Source organism: Phalaenopsis equestris, unplaced genomic scaffold (genome assembly GCF_001263595.1).
Source record: "Phalaenopsis equestris unplaced genomic scaffold, ASM126359v1 Scaffold001001, whole genome shotgun sequence".
Lineage (NCBI taxonomy): Eukaryota > Viridiplantae > Streptophyta > Magnoliopsida > Asparagales > Orchidaceae > Phalaenopsis > Phalaenopsis equestris.
In genome coordinates, this window is record NW_018165440.1 from 103,304 (window position 1) to 125,953 (window position 22,650).

At 36.8% G+C, this 22,650-nt stretch overlaps 1 protein-coding gene across 1 annotated transcript in view; it reads right to left on the reverse strand.

Annotated features, from left to right (window-relative positions):
* LOC110032677 (serine/threonine-protein phosphatase PP-X isozyme 2) overlaps positions 1 to 22,650 on the reverse strand; it is a 66,694-nt gene that overhangs the window by 5,940 nt on the left and 38,104 nt on the right. Inside the window, exons 3-6 of the mRNA XM_020736379.1 lie at positions 22,001 to 22,063; positions 21,841 to 21,926; positions 21,669 to 21,744; positions 21,324 to 21,592 (exon numbers count right to left, since the gene is read on the reverse strand). Coding sequence (XP_020592038.1) covers positions 21,324 to 21,592; positions 21,669 to 21,744; positions 21,841 to 21,926; positions 22,001 to 22,063 — 494 coding nt within the window. The remainder of the gene's footprint in view (positions 1 to 21,323; positions 21,593 to 21,668; positions 21,745 to 21,840; positions 21,927 to 22,000; positions 22,064 to 22,650) is intronic.

Consider the following 22,650-nt stretch of genomic DNA (forward strand, 5'->3'; position numbering starts at 1 on the left):
TATATATATATATAAAAGAAAAAACTCAAGGGCTAATTTATTAAAGAGGAAAAGATATAGATAGGTTGTATGAGAGGGCCTAAAAGAAGGTCCAACTCACACAATACAACATACACAACTCCAAATAAAACAAAGATACAAAAAGATAAAAAAATCAAAAAGCCACCAACAGGCGCAAAAGTGCTAGGGACGTCCCACTTTAGTCCTCCCTCTGCCTCTAATTCTTTAAAGGGAGTCGATTAACAAATTGGTAAGGTGTGTATCATAATCTGAATTAACCACAGTATCGTCCATCAGATTCCTGAGCTCAAGTATGTATTCATTCTTCTTCTTCCTCCTGGATGTGTAGTCATTCCTCATCCGAGGATTGACTCATCTGATCAATGGATTGTTCCAAATGTGACCGGACAGGTGTAAGCTGTTGCACATCATAATCCCCATGAGCCTGAGTAACATTAACATTTTGCTCGACTTAATAAGGCGAGAGTGAAGCAGTAGAAATATTGTCACCTATAATATCGGTGATAAGTTTAAGGGCAGGTGAGGGCTGAAGAATCTCTAAGACCTACAAAGAACGAGAAATTACAGCAATAGGTACAGGATCTCATTGCAAGAGGTTTGGTCAGAAAGAGTACATGCATGTGTGTTGCCTCCGCCTTGATGGTGTCTAATGATGGATGGATCCTGGAAGATCTGCATTAATAATCGAGTCATCAACACAATCACCATCAAATAGAGGTTCCCCATACCTTGCCTGAATGACCCCTTGGATTAGATGCAAGGAACCATTTTCTTTTCCAAGGTCAACTTAAGCAAATATCACCAGATCATAATGAGAGCAGAGATCAAGTGGAAGACTGCTTTCAAGACCCGCGATGAATTTTACGAGAGGACAATCATGCCTTTTGGTTTGTTTAATGCACCCAGTGCGTTCATGAGGTTGACGAATCAAATATTCCTTGCTCACATTTGTATTGGTATACTTCGATAATATTTGTGTATACAGAAGATTCAAAGACGAGCACTTGCAGCACCTGAGGACTGTTTTCGAGATTCTGCGTCGAAAAAACTATATGCCCACTGGAAGAAGTTCCACTTCATGTCATCTAATGAATGTTTCTTGGGTATATTGTATCCAGTGCTGGCATTTAGATACACCTTACAAAAATAGAAACGATTGTAAGTTGGGTGCCCCACAGTCCTTTATTAAACAAAAGTATTTCTTAGGGCTAACATCCTTTTACAGGCAGTTCATCAAGAGCATCAGCACCATTACCGCACCCCGGACAGCGCTTTTGAAGGGAAATAATTTTCAATAAACAGAGGCCGCCTGGTCTAGCTTTGATACCCTAAAGGGGAACGTGAAGCAGCTTTAGTGTTAGCTTTATAAGATTTCAGTCAATTATTCGAAGTGGAGTGTGACGTTTCTGATGTTAGAATCGGAGAAGTGATGAGCTAAGGACACCCTATAGCCTTCTTCAGTGATAAGTTGAATGAGTCCAAGAGAAAGTTCAATGCCATTGTGAGAGCCCTCCACCATTAGAGTTACTACCTGCTGAAGAACGAGTTCAATTTATTCATGGATCATGAGGCGATGAGATTCTTGAACAATTAGAGCAAACTGAAGGATAGACACACTTCACGCACTAAGATCCTGGCATCATTCTGATTTGTGCTCAAGCACAAGATCATAAGTCAGAATCGCTAAGTTTATGCATGTAGCCGCCACCATTTGATGATTACCTCCCTAAAGTCTAAAGTGTGGGATTTGAGGTCGTGCAGTTGTGCATGGCATAAGAGAATTTCAAGGAGATTTGGGAGCAGTGTCAGGAGGCCCATAGGTTCATACCACTGATGATTGTTATTTGTTCCACCATAACAAGTTGTGTGTGCCCAAATGTTCGTTGAGATAAACTATCATCCATGAGAGTAACATACAGGGACTAGCAGGCCATTTTGGCAGGAACAAGACTCTCGTTGTAAAAATTAAAAATACATAAATAAACATTATAATAATAGTAATAATAATAATAATAGTAATAAATCAAATGGGTAGTTAAATTACGCATCTCTTCAATTTCGGCATAAGAGTCGTATCCCTCATTCACACCAATCGAAACATAATGAGCAAGAAGAGACAACGGAAAAGATCGAGAGGGAGAGAGAGCAAGAGAGGAGAAGTTTCATGTTCAACCCTAAATTTTCACATTGTCTGTGAGATAAGAAGCCGAAAAAAGCAACGTCAATTTGCTCGTGTAGAGAGACGAGTGTGTTTGTTATGGGGTTGAGTCGTGATTGAAGGAAGGAGATGCTAACGTCTTCGCGGCCTGTGGTTCTGCGTCGAGTCGAGACCAAAAGGAGGAAGAAGGAGAGTCGTGCGAAGAAGACAGAAGGTAGATGCTCTCGAAACCTAGCGTGTGAAGAGGAGCATGCGCTTAGCGACTCCGGTGCGAACGGAAGAGGAGATTTTGTGCCCTAACTTTTTGACAGAAAGAATGAAAATTGTTGCAGTTTCTCCTTGTCGGGCAGGTTACAAAAGCTTAACCGAGAGCTTGGGGAGGAGGAAGGCACGCTGAAGTTTTCTGCGAGGAGACTTCGACTGAGTCTAATTGGTTCGGTTTGAATAACTTAGGGTAAGACAAAAGTTAGTTAGGTAAACTATTTCTTTTAAGTTATTAAATTATAATTAATTAAAAAATAAATTACATGAACATTATATTAACCAAAATTTTATTTTGTTAATAAATGTTTAAAGGCCATCGAAGAGAAAGCTAAAGCAGAATTTCAGGTACAAGACTTATTTAATTATTACATGTTTTTGTCCTAATTAATTAACATTAAATGATGTTAAAGAAAGTTTTAAGATTGTTATCTAATAACAATTTGGAAAGTTAGCCATAATAATTGTGATATATAATTGCAATTAGTAAAATAAATTGATGGAATATTTAATATTTAAATAGATGTATTAATTGAGTACTTTTACGAAAAGGTAATTAACAATTCAATTAGAAGAATTATATGTGTGATTGTTTAAGTATGTTAGATTTAAGATGAAAAACTTACTAATCAAAATCAACATGCTCCTATAGATTAACTCAAAAGCCTAAATTATTTAAGGAAAGGAACAACAAATTTCAAACGACACTAATGATGTGGGTAAACGTGATTTATTTTACAATAATTTTGTTTATTTATTGTTTCTCAACTTTTATTTTAAATGCAAGAGTACATTTTTTTAGAATGTTAAATAAAAAATGAATAAATTATGATAAATGCATGCATGTGAGAGTTATCTCTGGATTGTACTGGCAGAGAGATGTAATGTACCCGTGCACAAAAATGGAAAACGAAAAAAAATAATTAAACGTATATTAGACGATGACTCAGAATAATGAAAAGTGTAACGTAAATGAATGAAAAGAAATAAAAATATTTTATTTATTGTTTTCTTTTATTGCAGTCATTTTTTCTATTTATTGAAACTTTTACAAAATATTTTAAAATGAAAATTATTGTAATTTAGAGTAATTTAACTCAACCAGGAAGTTGTTTACATTTTTACAGGAAAACAAGATATAGACTAGATAGATCCTAGAGATTCTGTGTACAAGCGTCGAGAAAAGCGGGATGATAGGTATCATAGTTTAGTTTTATTTTATGTTAAATGTAAAAGTTTAAATGTGAATCAAATGTTGCAAAGTTAAGTTTTATGAATTAGAATGACTCTTTTGTGCTTTGGCGGTCTTTATTTGATTATGAAATGAAACTGCTAGATATTTGTTCGAGTCTGACAGCCCTTTCCAGTCTTTATTAATTTTGAACCCTCAGGTCCAGTCGTGACAAGAGTGGAATCTAAGCAATGTTCAGGATTAACTAATACACTTGTGATGAAAGTTAATAGGATAATTACAAGAAAAATTTAATAATAAAACAATTGAAATTTTAAATTAACACTAATTAAATAATTATTTTAGTTCATGCATATAGATGCACGCGAGATTCAAGAAGAGAGGAACGTGGTAGAAAAACACAAGGTACCACCTGTTAATGTTAATACAAATATTTTCACCCACATGAAGGTGGCAATGACTCAGTTGATTCAAGAGTCCAAATTGCAGTCTGTTGGAAGTGACACAGTTCTTGCTGATAAATATTTGAAGATAATTCAAGGTATACTATCAATCAGAAATAAAAGAAATCAGACCGAATAAAGAGTTTCCTTATTCGCAATGCTGCAAATAAGGAAATATTATATTTGCACGGATTCTTTTTTTAAGCTGAATATTTAGGTTATGAATATGTATTAGTTAAGTTACTTAATTTAGATTATATTGAATATTATGTAGCTAAAATAGATTGTACCTATGAATATTATGTAGCTAAAATAGATTGTACAAACTACTATTTATTGGAATGAAAGCAAAGGAAAAGGCATTCAGCCTATTCGCTCAAAATATTGTCATGGTATCAGAGTCTGAATCCTTGGAATTTTAGCTTAAATGCTTTGGTCGGCATCTTCGACTGCTTCCTCACCGGAGCGCTCGTTCTTGTCTTTGAGTTCTGCGGTGTCTTCGTCCGCTTTGTTTGAGTTCTATCGCTGCTTCAAGTCGATCGACTCCCTTCGATCGGACCTCTGGTGTTGAGTTTTACGACATCTTCTCTGGTGTGGCATCTTCTTCATCCAGCATCTTCTTCGTCCGACATCTTCGGACATATGTTTCAAGACGATCGACTCCAATTACAAGAAAAGCAAGAAATTCGTCGCTCGTTTGCTCTGATCTGTCGTGATCTCCCTTTGTTCGCTCCTGTCGCGATTCGCTCGTTCCATACGTGCGTTCCTGCCACGATCCGTCACTCGTTCCTGCTGTGTCGCGATCCGTCACTCGTTTCTGTCGTGTCGCGATCCGCTCGCTCATTCGCTCTTGCCATGTCGCAATCCGCTCGCTCGTTCGCTCCAATCTAACGATCCACTCCGTTTGATCGTCACGATCACAACTGATTCAAACTTCGCAGCGCTCTTCGATCTTCGATCTTCGATATTCGATTCTAGGCTTTCAATTTGAATTTTATTTATCTTGTATATTTCGATCGAGATTAATATATTTAAAATGTCTTCTGAACACTTAGTTATCAAATTTACGGAAAAGAATTATGTCGCATGAAAATTTCAGCTAAGAATGTTCTTAAAAGGGAAGGAGCTTTGGGGCCACATATTGATGGATCTTCCCCAGCTCCTACTGAGACAAAAGATCTTGGTCAATGGGAAGCAAAGGATGCTCGGATTGTTTCTTGGATTTTAGGATCTATTGAGGCTCATATGGTGAATAATTTACGATCTTTTAGCACAGCTAAAGAAATGTGGGAATACTTGAAACGCGTTTATAATAAAGATAATTCTGCGAAACGCTTTCAATTGAAACTTGACATGAGTTATTATAGTCAGGGTAATCTTTCAATCGAACAATCTTATTCTAGTTTTTTAAGTTTATGGAGTGAATATACTGATATTATCTATGCTAAAGTGTCAAAGGAGAACTTAGCTAGTCTTCAAGTCATTCATGAAAAAAGTCGTCGTGATCGGTTTTTAATAAAACTGAGACCTAAATTTGAAACTGCTCGAGCTGGGTTGCTGAACAGAGATCAGGTTCCATGTTTGGATGTTTGTTTTGCGCAATTACTGCGCGAAGAACAAAGATTGGCAACACATGTTACTATCAGTACAACAGATGGATCATCAGAAATAATTAATGTGGCATATGCTGCTAAGACCAAATGGAAGGGGTTAGTACAGTGCTACAGCTGCAAGAAATTTGGTCATATTGCACGGAATTGTGAAAATAAGGTATGAAATTATTGTAAGCAAAAGGGACATACTCTTAGGAGTGCCCAACATGACCCCAAAATAGCAAACCACAAGCACTTCATGCCACGGTATCCGACAATCCTGCCTCGATTTCAACTGTTGCTGACAATAATCAATCAACTGTCACACCCTATATGGTTCAACAGATAATTCTCGCTGCATTTTCTACTCTCGGCCTTCAAGGGAAAGGTAAAACTATTTCTTCATTTACTTCTCCTTGGTTTGTTGATTCAGGCGCCACAAATCATATGACTAGCACTGTCGAGCTATTGCATAACCAACGACCGTACACTGGTACTCAACATATTCAGATTGCTGATGGAAATAATATTCCAATTACGACAGTTGGTGATATTAACTCATCCTTCAAACATATTTTGATTTCTCCTAAATTATCTGCTTACTCTCTGTTGGTCAAATTGTAGAAAATAACTGAAGTACATTTTTCTCGTGATGATTGTATTGTGCAGGATCTGGTATCGGGGAAGGTGATAGCGAAGGAAACTAAAGTGGCAGACTGTTTCCATCGCAATTTACTGTTCCTCAGAATATTTCATTAGCATCTTCAGTTGTTGAGAATAAGGCAGACATCTGGCATAAAAGACTAGATCATCCAAATGATATGGTGTTGAAGCATTTACATAAAAGTGGTGTTTTTTCTTCTACCGATAAGAATTTAGTAGTTGATTGTTCTGTTTGTAAACTTAAAAAAAGCAAGACATTACCTTTTCCTATTTCAGACAGTCGTGCCAATAAATGTTTTGACATTTTCATAGTGATGTTTGGGGAATTACACAAGTTATTTCACATGCTCAATATAGATATTTTGTGACATTTATTGATAATTACAGTCGATTTACTTGGATATATTTTTTGCGTGCCAAAACAGAAATATTTACTGTATTCCAAACATTTTTAGCATATGTTGAAACTCAGTTCTCCGCTCGCATTAAAACCTTACGATCTGATAATGACGGTGAATACATGTCTCATGAGCTTCAAGCATTTCTCCATAACAAATGGATTGTTTCACAACGTTCATGTCCCTATACACCGCAATAAAATGGAGTTGTTGAACAAAAAATCGACATTTATTAGATAATGTGCGCACATTAGTGATAGAATCTTCTGTTCCAACTAAATTTTGGACTAAAGTTTTATCTACTGCAGTTTATCTTATTAATCGCTTATCATCTCAACAGTTGAAGTATGAGTCTCCCTAATATCGAGTTTTTTATAAACACCCTAATTATCATACGCAACATATTTTCGGATGTGTTTGCTTTGTTCATCTACCTGCTCATGAACGTCATAAATTGACAGCTCAGTCAGTCCGATGTGCCTTTATGGGATACAGTCCTAATTATAAAGGTTTCGTGTGTTATGATTCGATTAATAGTCGATGGCATATTTCTCGAAATGTGATTTTCTTTGAACATGAATATTACTTTCAGCATCATATGTTCATATCAGATACAGTTATACTTCCACAATTTGATAATTCTTCTGCTGATAAACGGTGCAAGCCAGACATTGTCTACACACGACGTCTGCCCCCTTCACCTTGAATCCTCCCCGACCCTGATCCAGAAATTGCTCCAATAAGTATTCGACGATCAACCTGACATGTCCGTCCTCCAGATATATGAGTATTCTGCAATTTTAACTAATACTATTGTTCCTACCTCTTGCTTTCAAGCTGCTAAATTGACTTGTTGGGTCAAAGCCATGAAAGAGGAACTTCAGACACTTCAAGACACATGCTTGGGATATTGTTTCATGTCCTACAGGTGTTAAGGTCATTGGTTGTAAATGGGTTTATTCTATTAAACTCCGATCTGATGGCTCTCTTGACAGATATAAGGCAAGATTGGTAGCTCTTGACAATCGACAAGAAAACAGGATTGATTATGACGAAACATTTGCACATGTGGCTAAGATGACAGTTGTCCGACTGGTGTTATCCATTGTTGCATCTAAAGGCTGGTTCTTAAAGCAGATGGATGTTAATAATGCATTCTTACATGGGGATCTCAAAGAAGATGTCTATATGACTCCTCCAGGCTTATTTTCTACACCTTCACATGATGTTTGTAAGCTCAAACGGTCCTTATACGGTTTGAAACAGACTCCACGGGCCTGTTTGAAAAGCTTCGCAATACTCTTCTTAGCTTCTTTTTTATTCAAAGTCAGTATGATTCATCATTATTTCTTTGCAAGACTGACAAGGGAATTGTTTTGTTATTAGTATATTTTGATGATATTGTCATCACAGGATCAGATAATCAATTGATGTCTCAGCTACAGAAACGTCTTCAGGGTTCTTTTCATATGAAAGATTTAGGGTCATTAACTTATTTCTTAGGACTCGAGGTTCACTTTTCTGCCACTGGTATTTTTCTTTATCAACACAACTATACGAAGGGACTCGTTGCTTTAGCTGGTCTTCAAGATGGTCGCTCCACTGATACCCCTTTGGAGGTAAATGTCAAATATCAACAGAATGACGGTGACTTTCTATCTCTTTCTATCTGAACCTATCTGAACCATCTCTATATAGACAACTGATTGACAGTCTCAATTATCTGAATATTACGCGTCCTGATATTTTATTTGTTGTGCAACAAGTTAATCAGTTTATGCAAGCCCCTACACATCTTCATTTAGCTGCAGTTCGACGTATTATTCGATATTTAAAAGGTACTTTTCATCGTGGTTTGTTCTTTTCTGCAGCGTCTCCTATCACCTTAACAGCCTATAATGATGTCGATTGGGCTGGTTGTTCTGATACACGCCAATCTATTACTGGATGGTACATGTTTCTCGGCAACTTTTTAATCTCTTGAGATAGCAAGAAACAAGATCGAGTGTCTAAGTCATCTACTGAATCAGAATATCGCGCTATGTCCTCCGCTTGTTTTGAAATCATTTGGCTTCGTGGCGTGCTGGTTGAGCTTAGTTTTCCACAGCTTAAGTCTATTTCTCTTCATGTAAATAATACTAGTGTTATCCAGATTGTTGTTAATCCTTTCTTTCATGAACACACGAAATACATTGAAGTGGACTGTCATTCCATTTGAGAAGCCTATGAGGGTGTTATATCTCTTCCTCATATCACTTCTGATCTTCAAACGGCTAATATGTTTACTAAAGCTCTTTCTAGACAGCGTCATCAATTTCTTGTCACAAATTGATGTTTCTTGACCAGTCAGCATCAATTTGAAGGGGATATCAATCAGGAATAAAAGAAATCAGACAAAATAAGAAGTTTCTTTCTTCGCAATATTGCAAAGAAAGAAATATTATATTTGCACGAATTCTCCTTTTAGCTGAATATTTAGAGTATGAATATGTATTAATTAAAATACTCAATTCAGATTATACTAAATATTATGTACCTAAAATAGATTGTACAAACTACTATTTATTGGAATGAAAGCAAGGGAAAAGGCATTAAGCCTATTCGCTCAAAATATTTTCATATACGTCCACCTTTGTTCAAAGGAACTAAAGATCCAGTTGAAGCCGAGAATTGGTTGATGAGAATAGAAAAGATACTACGTATTATAGCGTGCCCTAATGAAAGAAGAGTGTCTTTAGTTACGTTTATGCTAGACGGAGAAGTTGAAAGGTGGTGGCGTGGGCAGCATCAAGACTGGTTAGGGGGCATACCCAACATGATGATAAGTTGGGAGGATTTTGTTAAGCTTTTCAGATAATGGTTTGTCCCCCTATCCGCGCTAAGACAGATGTAGGACAAGTTTATCAATTTGGACCAAGGAGATAAGTCATTTATGTAGTATGAAGCAAGTTCACTACACTATCAAGGTATGTTTCATATCTAATAGCTACTGCAGAAGAGAAGTGTTACAAGTTCCTTTTAGGATTGAAGGATTCGATCAGGCAGCTATTGGTGCCAGTGGGATTTGATGACCATTCAGTTTTAGTGGAGCGGGCTAGACGAGTAGAGATTGATTATCAGCTTATTCAGAAGAGCAAGGAAATGCACAAAAGGAGGGGTATTGATGAAGGAGAGCATGTGGATCAATAAGAAGAATACAATATGAAGAAGCTCAAATTCAATTCTGATAGATTCAGTAGTGACACTTCTTGTAGTACCATAGACACTTGTGTCAAAGGTGAAAAGTAGCATAAGTGTGAATATTTGACGGGCTCCAACACATGCTACTGGTATCTTGATCCTGGTCACAGTTAAAAATTGCTCGTCACTTTGCCAGAAAACCTCAAATGAACAAAAATCAGGTGGTGTTCCTTCACAGAAGATTGTAGGTGGGCAGATAAGTATAGAGTTTATAGCTTCAGCTCCTACTCAATGTAAACAAAGACTGTCAGTTCGACCTCGAGTTTATTCTCTTACAAGTACAGAACCTGAAGAACCTGCTGGTGATGTTGATGCTGCTAGAGATTGATGAGTGTTATGGTTTATCTATGTTATAGGGTGTGTGGTGTGTTCTTATGTTACCTTGCTTCAGAAGAAATGTTACACTGTTTCAGTTGATGCAGGAAGTTTAGTTGTACCAAATCTTTATTTTATTATATCTATGTTTCATCTTGTTGTTTGAGATTTAAACTTTTTGATAAAAATTTCTAGATAATTTAAATTTTATCAGGTTAATGAAAAGTGATATGAGGCTTAGTATTTTATAAATTTCGATGGTAATTTTTATAAGGAGAGGAGATTGGAATAACTTAAAATAAATAAATATAATAATAATAATAATAAATAGAATAGGTAGTCAAGTTAAATATCCCTTCAATTTCAACATAAGAGTCGTATCCCTCATTCACACCAATATAAACATGAGCGAGGAGAGACAACGGAAGAGATCGAGAGGAAGAGGGAGAGAGAGAGAGCGAGAGAGGAGAATGGAAGAAGAAAGAAGTTTCATTTCCAGGCCTAAATTTCACGTTGCCTTTGAAAGAAGAAGTCGTAGGAAGCAACGACAATTTGCTCGTGTGTAGAGAGAGGAGCATGTGTAGGCCTAAATTTCACGTTGCCTTTGAAAGAAGAAGTTGTAGGAAGCAATGACAATTTGCTCGTGTGTAGAGAGAGGAGCATGTGTGTTGTCGGGTTGAGTTGCGGTCGAAGGAAGGAGACGCTGACATCTTGGCGCCCTGCGGCTCTGAGTCGAGTCAAGACCAATAGGAGGAAGAAGGAGAGAAGTGTGAAGAAGACAGAAGGTAAATGCTCTTGAAACCTAATGTGCGAGGAGCAGGCGCTTAGCAACTCCAATGCCAAGGGAAGAGGAGATTTTGTGTCGTACCTTTATGACACAAAGAAGAAGTGTTATGGTTTCTCCCTTTTGTGCAGGTTACAAAAGCTCAACCCAAAGCTTGGGGAGGAGGAAAGCACGCAGAAGTCTTCTACATTGAGGAGAGTTCGACTAAGTCATATTGGTTTGGTTCGAATAGCTTAGGGTAAGACAAAGGTAAGTTAGGTAAGCTATTAATTTATTTTAAGTTATTAAATTGCAATTAATTAAAAATGAAATTATGTGAATTTATATTAAACCAATTTATATTTTGTAAATAATTGTTTAAAGGCACTCGACAAGAAGGTTAACGCAGAATTTTAGATACAAGGCTTATTTTGATTATTATTGTTATTGTCCTAATTAATTAATATTGAATGATGTTAAAGAAAAGTTCTTTAAGAATGTTATTTAATTAGAATTTGGAAAGTTAATCTTAATATAATTGTGAAATATAACTGCAATTAGTAAAATAAATTGATGGAATATTTAATATTTAAATAGATGTATTAATTAAGTGGTTTTACAAAAAAGCCAATTAGCAATTCAATAAGAAGAATTATGTGTGGTTGTTCAAGTATGTTAGATGAGAAAAGACTAAGGGCTAATATATTAAAGAGAAAAGATACAGATAGGTAGTATGAGTGGGCCCAAAAAATAGGCACTCAACCAACACGGTACAACACAAAAAAATAAAAAAAGGTAGATATAAAAATCAAAAAAACCCAAAACCACCGGGGTGCGGAAAGTGAGGGTCATCTGAATTTAGTCCTGCCCCTTGTCTCTACTTCTCGGAATGGATCAAGCTAACAAATTGGTAAGGTGTGTACCATTACCCGAAGTAACCAAAGTATCATTCATAAAATTCCTGAGCTCAAGTAAATCTTTATTCTTCTTCTTCCTCCTGGAAATATAAACCTGACAATCCTCTTCCAAAGAATCAGTCTGATGAAGTGGAAGAGTTGTAGCAGAAGGAATACCAATCGTAGTACCCACAATACGATCTAATATATGTGAAGTATGAGTTGCTTATACACCGGATACTTCCTGAAGATGGGGAGCTGCGAGGTTCTTCTAATTATCAGTGTGAACACTATCCTTTGTAGGTAATAGTCCTTCAATATTGTTTTTTATGGGGTTTGAAGGTGTCAGCATCACATCAATCGCAGTAACAGTAACAACAGTGTCAATGGAGGGGTCTAAAGGGGCAACAGACACCTGTATGGTAGTATCCTCCCCAGGTGGAACTAAAATGTCTAGAGTAGTGAGGTTAGCCCCATCCTTATTCACTTTAACCTTATATTTCAAATTATGATGGAGCTTATGACATTTATCAATGATATGCCCAAACATCTTACAGTATGTACAATATGGAGGTTTGTGTTCTATGACGATTTACTGCCAATATTCATTGTGAGTTGTGTCCAGCAAGACTTCAGTAACATCAGGTAAAGTAATATCAATTTCCAAAAGTATTATGTTCACAGAATGTCTGGTTAGATTGAAAGTGGCTAGATTTAGCATTATAAGGTCCTCAAAAATGGCCGCAATAGAGTATAGAACCAGAGACTAAAGCATATCGATACAGTGGGAGGTTCATGATTTGGGTCGAAATCAGGAGACCACTTGAGTAACTTCATTGATTTGCCTATGATATTAAGATATTTCTTGGAGAAAATCCGGGTAAAGTCTTTAGCCACGGTTAGTTGAATCAACACATGTCTCCCATTCATGAGTCTCACATTCCACTTATCTGCTAGTTTAAGATCATCAACACTCATTCTGATAACTTCCATAGGTAGATGCCCCCACTAAATTTTCTAATAAGATCAAACTTGAATTTCTCCGTTAGGGTTGAAATTTCCGAGTCATAAAAAAAAATTGTTGTTTTCCCACATTTCCTACTTCTTTTCTTAAAAAAAAAGCAGTCACATGTACCATCACGACAATCCTTATAGCTTGAGGGGAAGACAACAGCAGACTATGCCTGAGAGTTACCCAGCACGTGGGCAAATGAGGCTTTGTCCGGTTCAACCAAAGAATAAGGGAATGCTATCAGAGCAGGGAGATTTGTCGGCGTTCACCGGCTGCGAGGTCCCCGACACGCAGGCGAAACGAAGCTGGTGAATCTGTCGGGTAGGGCACAGCGACAAAACAGAAAACGAGCTGCCAAAATCTGCGACAGACGTCAATGCCTCGCACTACAAAATCCCGATATGCAGTTGTCGGCGTCAAAACAAGCAAACGCAAACGTGTGAAGCAGATGACGGAGAAGACACAGACTCAAGCTGCACATTCGACGCATACGCAGATGCGAACGTGCGAAGTAGACGGCACAAGTTCACGAGGCGAAGAGGCGAGCCGCAGTCGATGTCAAAGCAAACGACGCGAGCCGACAACGACGGAGAAGACAACACCGGAGAAGACAGCTAGGATATGATGAGAAACCCTAGCAGAGCCGATAGCGGAAGATGACGCCATCGATTTATATGTGTGTATAGATATACACATATCCTAGATGCTAATCAAAATTAATATGCTCATATGGGTAAACCCAAAAGCCTAAACTAAAAAAAGGAAAGGAGCAACAACCAATACACGACACTGTTGAGGTGGGTAAACATGATTTATTTTTCAATAGTTCTGTTTATTTATTGTTATGAGTTTTCATTTTAAATGAAAAAGTACATTTTTTTTTAATGTTAAATGCAAGAAAAAATGAATAAAATATGATATTTGCATGCCTATAAGAGTGACCCTGAATGATTCGGGCAAGATAACGCCATGTACACGTGCAGAAAAACAAAAATGGAAATGACTAAACTTATAGTTTTTTAAAGTATATGTTTAAACGATTACTCTAAATAATGAAAAGTGAAACGTAAGTGCATGAAGAAATGAAAATGTTTTATTTACTGTTTTTTTTACTGCACTATCATTCCTATTGTTTATTATTAATTTTACAAAACATTTTAAAAGAAGAATTATTATAATTTAGAACAATTTACTCATTGAGTAATTTAACTCAACGTGTAAGTTGTTTACATTTTTACAGGAAAATAAGATATAGACTAGATGGACCCCAGAGATTTTGTGTACAGCCGTCGAGAAGTGCGGGATGATAGTTATAGTAGTTTAGTTTTATTTTATGTCAAATGTAAAAGTTTAGAAGTGGATCAACTGTTGTAAAATTAACTTTTATAAATTAGAATAGCCCTTCTGTTCTTTGGTAGATTTTATTTGATTATGAAAATGAACTACTAGATATTTTTTACTGTCCGACCGTCCATTCGTGTTTTGATTAATTTCAAGCCCCTGGGTCGGCTCGAGATACTCGTGCTAGTGAAGGAACACTTTTTTCTGACCACACAACTAGAGATTTCGAGCATAAGTCCACCAGTGCATAGTTTGGCAACCGACCAAGGACCGAGGACAAAATACAAGGTTTTACACGCCGCTACCAGAACCAAAGGTCTCTTGGGTAGACGACAGTATGGATTTTGTGGTTGGTCCTCCAAGGACGCAGTGGAACAAGAATCTTGTGATGATTATGGTTGATAGATTCTCAAAGATGATTCATTTTGTGGCATGCCACAAGATGCTAGATAGGTCACATGTAGTTGATTTGTACTTTAGGGAGATGTGAAGCACTTCTAGAGAACCCTATGGAAAAAAAATTGGCACTAAACTCTAACTCAGCTCGATAACTCATCCACATACAGATTGGAATGTTCGGTTTAAGTTGCATGGGGGAGGAAAAACAAAGAATCAAAGAATATGAAGCAAGAAGTCGGGCAGCCGGACAGAGGGGAGAGGAAACAAGGGGTTTGGAAACCAAACAGACTAGTTTACCATATAAATAGACGCGAGAGGCGGGAGCTCTTGTGCGTGCGATTAGAGCACAAAAGGAGGTGTTGCGTATTTTCTTACCCAAAGAAGCAACACAGTGGCCACGTGCGTTGTGCTTGAAGAAGAGGATCGCACCATTGTTGCGTCGAGCCGTGACGTCGACCGAGAGGGGGTCGAAGCTAGAGCTCCTGTGTCGTGTGAAGGCAAAGTGGACAGTGAGCGACTTGTGGCACTAGCTATGAAAAAAGAAGACGAGGTTGAACCGAGCCGATTTCGTGAAGGAGGAAGTTTAGCTCACTAAACTGTGTTGAAGACGAGTTGAGTATCACACGCAGCCACGCGAGAAAAAATAGAGGACTCCTGTGCAAGGAAAGATATGTTTTTTCGACCAAGATTAAGATTAAGTTATTAAGTAAATATTATATATATATATATATATATATATATATATATATATAAGATTATGATTTAAATATTTAACATAACTCCATTTTATTCTGGTATTAAAGAAAGGTTAGGATTTTAATTTTAAATGTATTTTAGTGTAAATTAATAATATTTGTTTGTTTAATCAAAATTAAAGTTTAAAGTATTGAAATCTTAATTAAACAAGACAATATAATAATAATTGATAATTAAATTTAAAATATAATAATTGAATATTTTATATATTATAGATGATAACTTGATAAGAGTAATACACGCTAATAATAAGGGACGTGTTTGGCGCGGCTTTTTTGCCACAATGCGGTGGGGAAACTTTGAAACCGGTGTTTGGAATTTGCGGTGATGCCGTGTTTTGAGAATAACTTCATTAAACACGGGCCGCAAGTTAAACCCCGCGGCTAGCGGTTATTCGCAATAATACTTACCTCCCCCCCCACTCCTCTCGTATTTCGTTCTTCACTCTCTTGCCCCCCTCTCCTTTCTGTGACTCTGGTGGCTATGGTTCCGTCTGGTTCCTTTTTGGTTGCGCTGGTTGTTGCTGTGAGCTTGCCTTTCTTCTCCCTCTCCCCTCTGTTCTTGGGCTCTACCCTCAGCACCTTCGATGGCTAGGGTTGGTTCCAAGCTGGTTTCGGTGGTTGTTGTGGTTAGCTTGCCTTTCTTCTCCTCTCCCTCTCCCCACTATTCTTCGACTCCGTTTGGATCCTTTGCTCTCTATAGCCTCAAGGTATTCTTTACATTTTCGAGCAGGTTGATTTTGCGATTATTTGTGGTTCTTTGAGCTCAGTGATGGCTTGGTTTCTCTGTGCTTTATTTTCGTTTGATGGTTTTCAGGTGGTTGTGTTGTGATGTTGATTTTGCGATTTTTCTTGATGCACTATTCTCTATTGGTGATGTTGGATTTTGCTCCATAGATTTGCGGGGGAGGGCTGTAAGTGACATAAGATTTTGTTGAAATGTGGAAATTATGGTGTTGTTGGTGATACCAAAATATGGAGCTCTATTCTCTATTTGGAGATGTTGAAATATGGTGCTATGGTTGGTGGTGGTGGTGATTCTGAGTGGTTTTTGGGATTATGTTGTTAATGGTGTTTGTGTGCTATGATTTTAGTGGTGTTTGGTTTGGTGTGAAATGGTGGTATTGATCATTTGGGCTAAAAAATATGGAAAGAGGTTACATAATAAAAAAGTTTAAGGAAAAGCACAACTAGAGATTATGATAGAAACTAATTTAAAAATAAATGGAATCAATTAAAAAAGAATTGGAAAATATAAAAAGAGCTAAAGTGAGGTTCCACGGGCTTGGGTTGAGATCCTATAAAACGAACCGCAATGATTCTAAAGAAAGATGGACCGAGAGATTGGATGTTAGAATGTTTGAAATGTAAAATCATTTTAAAGTTTCAACGTTTTCATTAATCAATCTAAAGTTTTATTAATTGATTTGTAGGTGTGGTGCCAGCGGTGAAAAATTCAAGGAGCTTGAAGATAAGTTGGATCATATGTTCGATGCAGTGGTAGCCACAAGTGATCAAGCATGGGCACCAAGCGCGTGATGGCAAGGAGTTGGATCTAAGCATTTAGAATCGAAGCAATCTGCTGGATCCAATGAAGGGTCCAACCCCAACCTACATGAAGTGGAATCTACTAGTCGATCCAAATGTTCAAAGTTGAGAAAAAGAAAAAAGATGGTGTTGCTTTTATTAGAAGTTAGATCTCCGAAGTGGTAGCTTCATGCACCAGTGAGCCTAGTTGGTCACATGCGAATTCTATTCAACAGGTTGTAAGAATTTTGGAAGATACTTCAGAAATTGATGAGGACATATCATTTTACTTATTCTCAATAAAGTCAAAAGACTAAACCAGAAGAGTTTTTCATGTTGATGAAAGCTGACGTAAGATGAGTTACTTATGATATTACTACGACAATCGGGATGTGTGAACTTCATATTATTTGATGGACCAATTTACGTTGTTTGGATTGCGGTATTTTTTTTTTTATTTGGACATCTTCAATGCATTCTTGCAATTTAGTGTGGATTAAAGGCAGCCAAGAACTCTTTTTTTTATAAAATTTGTTGTCTTCTTGTAGTGATAGAATCGCTAGTTTATATGTTATGCTCTCTAAAACCTCACAGCAGCAAAAAAATTTAATTAATTTCTTCTAGTATTCATTTTCACTAATGTTGCTTCTAAGGATTAATGTTCTGTGGTTTTAAGCATTCAAGAAAGATGAACTCAAGGAATTTCGATACCTCCAGATCATTGTACTGCTACTGCGGATTATAATATTTATTTCTCACTTCGCGACAGCAACATAGTTATCGGAGAAAGTTTTACAAGTCCAAGGAGAATAACAAAAAACTATGACTTCTTTAATTGAGCGGATGGGTTGGAAGATTTCATTACAGACAGTGATCGGGCATGGAGAGTTTCCTTGGATGACCACTTATCTCGTGATATACACCAAATGCATTTTAAAAATAATATTATCATATTATTAATTATTATTTAATAGTCTTTTGTTTAATTTTGGTTCTAGTGTTACTGTATAGTGAGGTGTCCATTTTTATTTTGCAATGTTTGAACTAGATATTTACTTTTAAGTATGGATTTTGCTAGCAATAATAGTTTTGTTATAAACAACATTATAGAAAAGGGATAAAAAGGTCATTTATTCCGAAATAGCTACAGCACAGTTTTTTTCAAAACTGTTAAAAACAATATAACAGTTAGATTATCCGCAGCAGCTTCCTGCCATAGCTGTTGTGCAGCAGCTTTTAAATAAGTTGTAGCCGTCAAAAACAGACCATTAGCAGATCGTTTATCATCGAGATGAGTACTCATATTCTTTTTTTATAGTAATATTTTATTTCTTCTCAACTAAATGCATTTACTATTACTGTTATAATATTGCCTACTGATGATTTAGCATTCTATAAATTTTGTTCATATTGTAAGAATGACTTGCTTGCTCAATTTTATTTAAATTATCTTAGATATTGAATTTTATACAAGAATATTGGCTTATATGCAAATGAGAACGAGAAAATTATTGTTAAAAAGTGATGTCTTCATTGTATGTTTGTTATATGCATGATTGATTATGATGGAATCACTCATTTATAGAACTAATGGGGAAACACTAAGGTACTTATGCAAATGAAAAAGAATATTGATATGGAAGTACATTAATTAGTACAAAATTTTTAAATAAGTTGTAGCCGTCAAAAACAGACCATTAACAGATCGTTTATCATCGAGATGAGTACTCATATTCTTTTTTTATAGTAATATTTTATTTCTTCTCAACTAAATGCATTTACTATTACTGTTATAATATTGCCTACTGATGATTTAGCATTCTATAAATTTTGTTCATATTGTAAGAATGACTTGCTTGCTCAATTTTATTTAAATTATCTTAGATATTGAATTTTATACAAGAATATTGGCTTATATGCAAATGAGAACGAGAAAATTATTGTTAAAAAGTGATGTCTTCATTGTATGTTTGTTATATGCATGATTGATTATGATGGAATCACTCATTTATAGAACTAATGGGGAAACACTAAGGTACTTATGCAAATGAAAAAGAATATTGATATGGAAGTACATTAATTAGTACAAAATTTTTAAACGGTGTTTTTGTGATAGTTTGACGAATATATAATGATAAATGTATTATTGATATAATTAGATTTTTTTGAATGACATCAAATACTTATATTGATTTATTAAAAGTTTAATCAGCATGTATATTACTTTCTTTTCTCTTATATTACTGTAGTTTAGGAACATGAGTCACTGGTTTGTTTAGCTCATTGTTATTTTAAAATAACTTTTCATATTAATTAAGTGATTAGTAAATGAGATTTATAAAGGAAATTACTTTATATAAAACACATGCAACTAGTAGCGATGTAAATTTGAATATACTATTTTAATTTAATTTGATTAGTGATTTTTTCGATTGTTAATTGTTAAATGAATATAAAAAAGTTAATTCCCACAATCCGATCTTCTGTACCCGCCTCGGTTAAATTCAAATCTCAGGTCGAGTCGTGACACGGATGGTCAGACAAAAGTAGTGAATAGGAGCATGGGAAACCTCCTAAGGTGCTTCGTAGGAAAGAATATCAAGCAGTGGAATTTGCTACTAGCCCAGGCCGAATTTGCCTACAACAGATCCTAAGGCAGACTACGGGAAGCTCCGCTTGAGTTAGTACTAGTTATTCCTACTAGAGATTAGCGGAGATGCTAAGTCGAGAGTACAAAAAATTCAGAGGCTACACGAGGAAATTAGAAAAGAGATCAACAAACATAATCAAAACTACTAGGAGCAAGCTAATAAATCCAGTAAAAAGATGACCTTCCAAGAAGAAGAACTAGTGTGGATCAGACCGAAGGAAAAAAATTTCCTCCACGATCGTTCATAGTAGATAGACCTTTAAAAATCTTCAAGAAGTTGAATGGCAACGCGAGCAAGATTGATTTACCTGGGGATTACAACATCTTGGCTGCCTTCAACGTGGCAGATTTACCTACATACTACGAGGACACAGAAGATTCAACAAATGAGGACGATACTCCCCCAACTATGCTAGAATGGCAAGGGTGTGAAGACAAGTGGTGGGAGCGGGAAGCCTAAACCGAACAATTGGACCGGTCCAGAAGTGGAACGGGAGTTCGACCGGCCTCTTGAGAATCTGAAATTTCCACCTAACATAATTGAAACCGACTTAGTCACCTAATAGTATTTATAGGCTTTTTATATTTTATGTCTAGTTTTGCTTTGAAATTTCTATCAAGACAGCCTTTGGCGTCCCGTTTTCTCCTCTTAGAATTGTATCTGACGATGAGACGGTGCTCCGGTTGTAACTTGTTCCGAGGTGGTCTGTATCCTTCCTTTTACTCTTTGTTGTCCCCCTCCCCACCTTCCTACCTACTGCATGGAACTATCAGCCTCCCCTTTCTTGCATGTTGTTGCCATCCAAATGTCGACCTGCTTCTTGTCACGTCCTTCTAGACTACTTACCGCCTGTTGCTGCCCCTTCCGGCCCCCGTCCCTGCGTGTTGCTTTCCCTTTCAGCCCATTCCCTGCTTGTTGCCGCCCCTTCAAACCCTCTTATGCTTTCTATTTAACCGTCATATAGCCTTCTCTTAGCTATCTTGGGGCAACCCGACCATCTATCGCTCTTGGTTTCCACCATCTCGACCCGCAGCCCAACAACTTCAAGCCTCGCCCTAAGGGATATTTGTATTTGCATCATTGTTTTCCTATTTCAAGTGGATTGTAACCCTATTTGCTTCGGAATAATAATATTTACTTTCCCTATTGTGCTTTGGGTGAACTTGACTCTACTATCAACCACTCAACACTATCATCAATGTTAATGACAACGATTGAATCAATGACATTCTGGATCACATGATGAGCTCAAAAATTATGATTCTACTTGCATAAGCAAAAGCGTGCAAATTTTTATAATCCAATATATATCTAGAATAAACTTTAGGAGTTTTCAGACATTTTATCATATTTATTACTCCAATAAATGTTCCCGTTTACATAATATGCTTTATATACTTTTAAATCATAACAAAAAAAATATATTAAATAAGTGGGGATCTCATTGCATAGCGCCTTACATCAAGGAGCTTGCGTAAGCAGCATCTTGGCATAAGTTCAGCCAATGAGGAGCATAAGGCGTTATAGCTCCGCCTCGCATGGGCACCAAGGCGAGTGCTTAGAGTGCCTTCGATGACAGTGTTGTTCAAATTAATTCTTTTCTATAGTTTAATTTCTAAAATTACCCATATCACTTTAGATTGTAGAAACTTTTAGGCACTGCTGCTCTTTTAAAGCTGTAATCGTCAGAAAATACCTGTAACAATAATTTGGGGCCGACCAAACAGTGACAATCTGGTTATTGAACATCCACTTGTATCCTTCCATCACCAATTGATGTGCACGACATATGTAGTCAATGTTATTTGAATGGTTAAATGTGGAGACAACATTTCCTCCAAACAAGAATCCTGCACCTCGAGGGCTTAAACCCCAGCCATCAACAACATCTTCCGGATCTGACCACAAGAGATCACACATAGCTCCATCATGCGGAACTTCTTGCTTCCGGTCTATTGCTCTGATCTGCATAGGAGAATCAAAATATCAGTCTCCAACATATTTGGCTGAAGAAAGAATAAAAAGAGAAGCCTCAACTTACCTGATCTAATGCAGTTATGTTAGGTGATAAACCTCCGTGAACACCAAAAATTTTATTCTCTATGAGTGCTGAAAGACTTCAAACAAACATAGACATCAATACAATCAAGCACCAAGGAGACGGATACTCCTGTTCATGAAATTGCATTACGAAGGAAGAGCCGATGCAGTACCTTAAGTAATCAAAAATATCTGTGCAATATCTCCAAACATTCACAGAACCATACTTCCGGAGGCACTCATCATAAAACCCATACACCTATTTAAAAGGAATCATAGTGAAATGCTTGAATTGAAGATTGATCCACTTCAAAACATTATTGAAATATGAACCTGAGTGATTTGCCTGCTCTCATGATTTCCTCGAATGAGAGTTATACGATCTGGATACCTAACCTGTACAAGATCAAGAAGACGAGGGACAAAAAAACTTGACTGATTTATGATTAGCCACAAAAAAGCACAGCAACATCATTACAATTACAGCAACTAAATAAAAGAACAGTAACACAATTATGAGCATCATCAATAGCCTTCTCCTAACACTGTAGGTTTGGCCTTAACCATAAAATGAAACATCCCATAGGCCTGTTTAAGTGAAACTTCAATTTATGCGCTTCATAATAGTCATAATTGGCAAAATATTCTTAATTTACTAGAACGCAATGGAGAAAAAGGATTCATGTAGCCGACCCCACGTAGTGGGATTAAGGCTTTGTTGTTGTTGTTGTTGGTTTCTCAAAGAAATATGCCCAAAAGTTTATTTTTAATGTAAATACTAGTTTGAAGCCTATGCCTCTGATCCCAAGTACATTCTGCAGAAACACGAGCAGCATCATTCCCTTATTCCATTCAACAACTTCCGACGCTTTGGGGAACTCTTCATTGCTAATTTTATGATGCGGGGCTCCTTTGGGAGGGCAGAACCAGTTCAGCCAAGAGCTGCTAGGACCGGCCGGCCTATGTGGGGGTAGGTTTGGCCA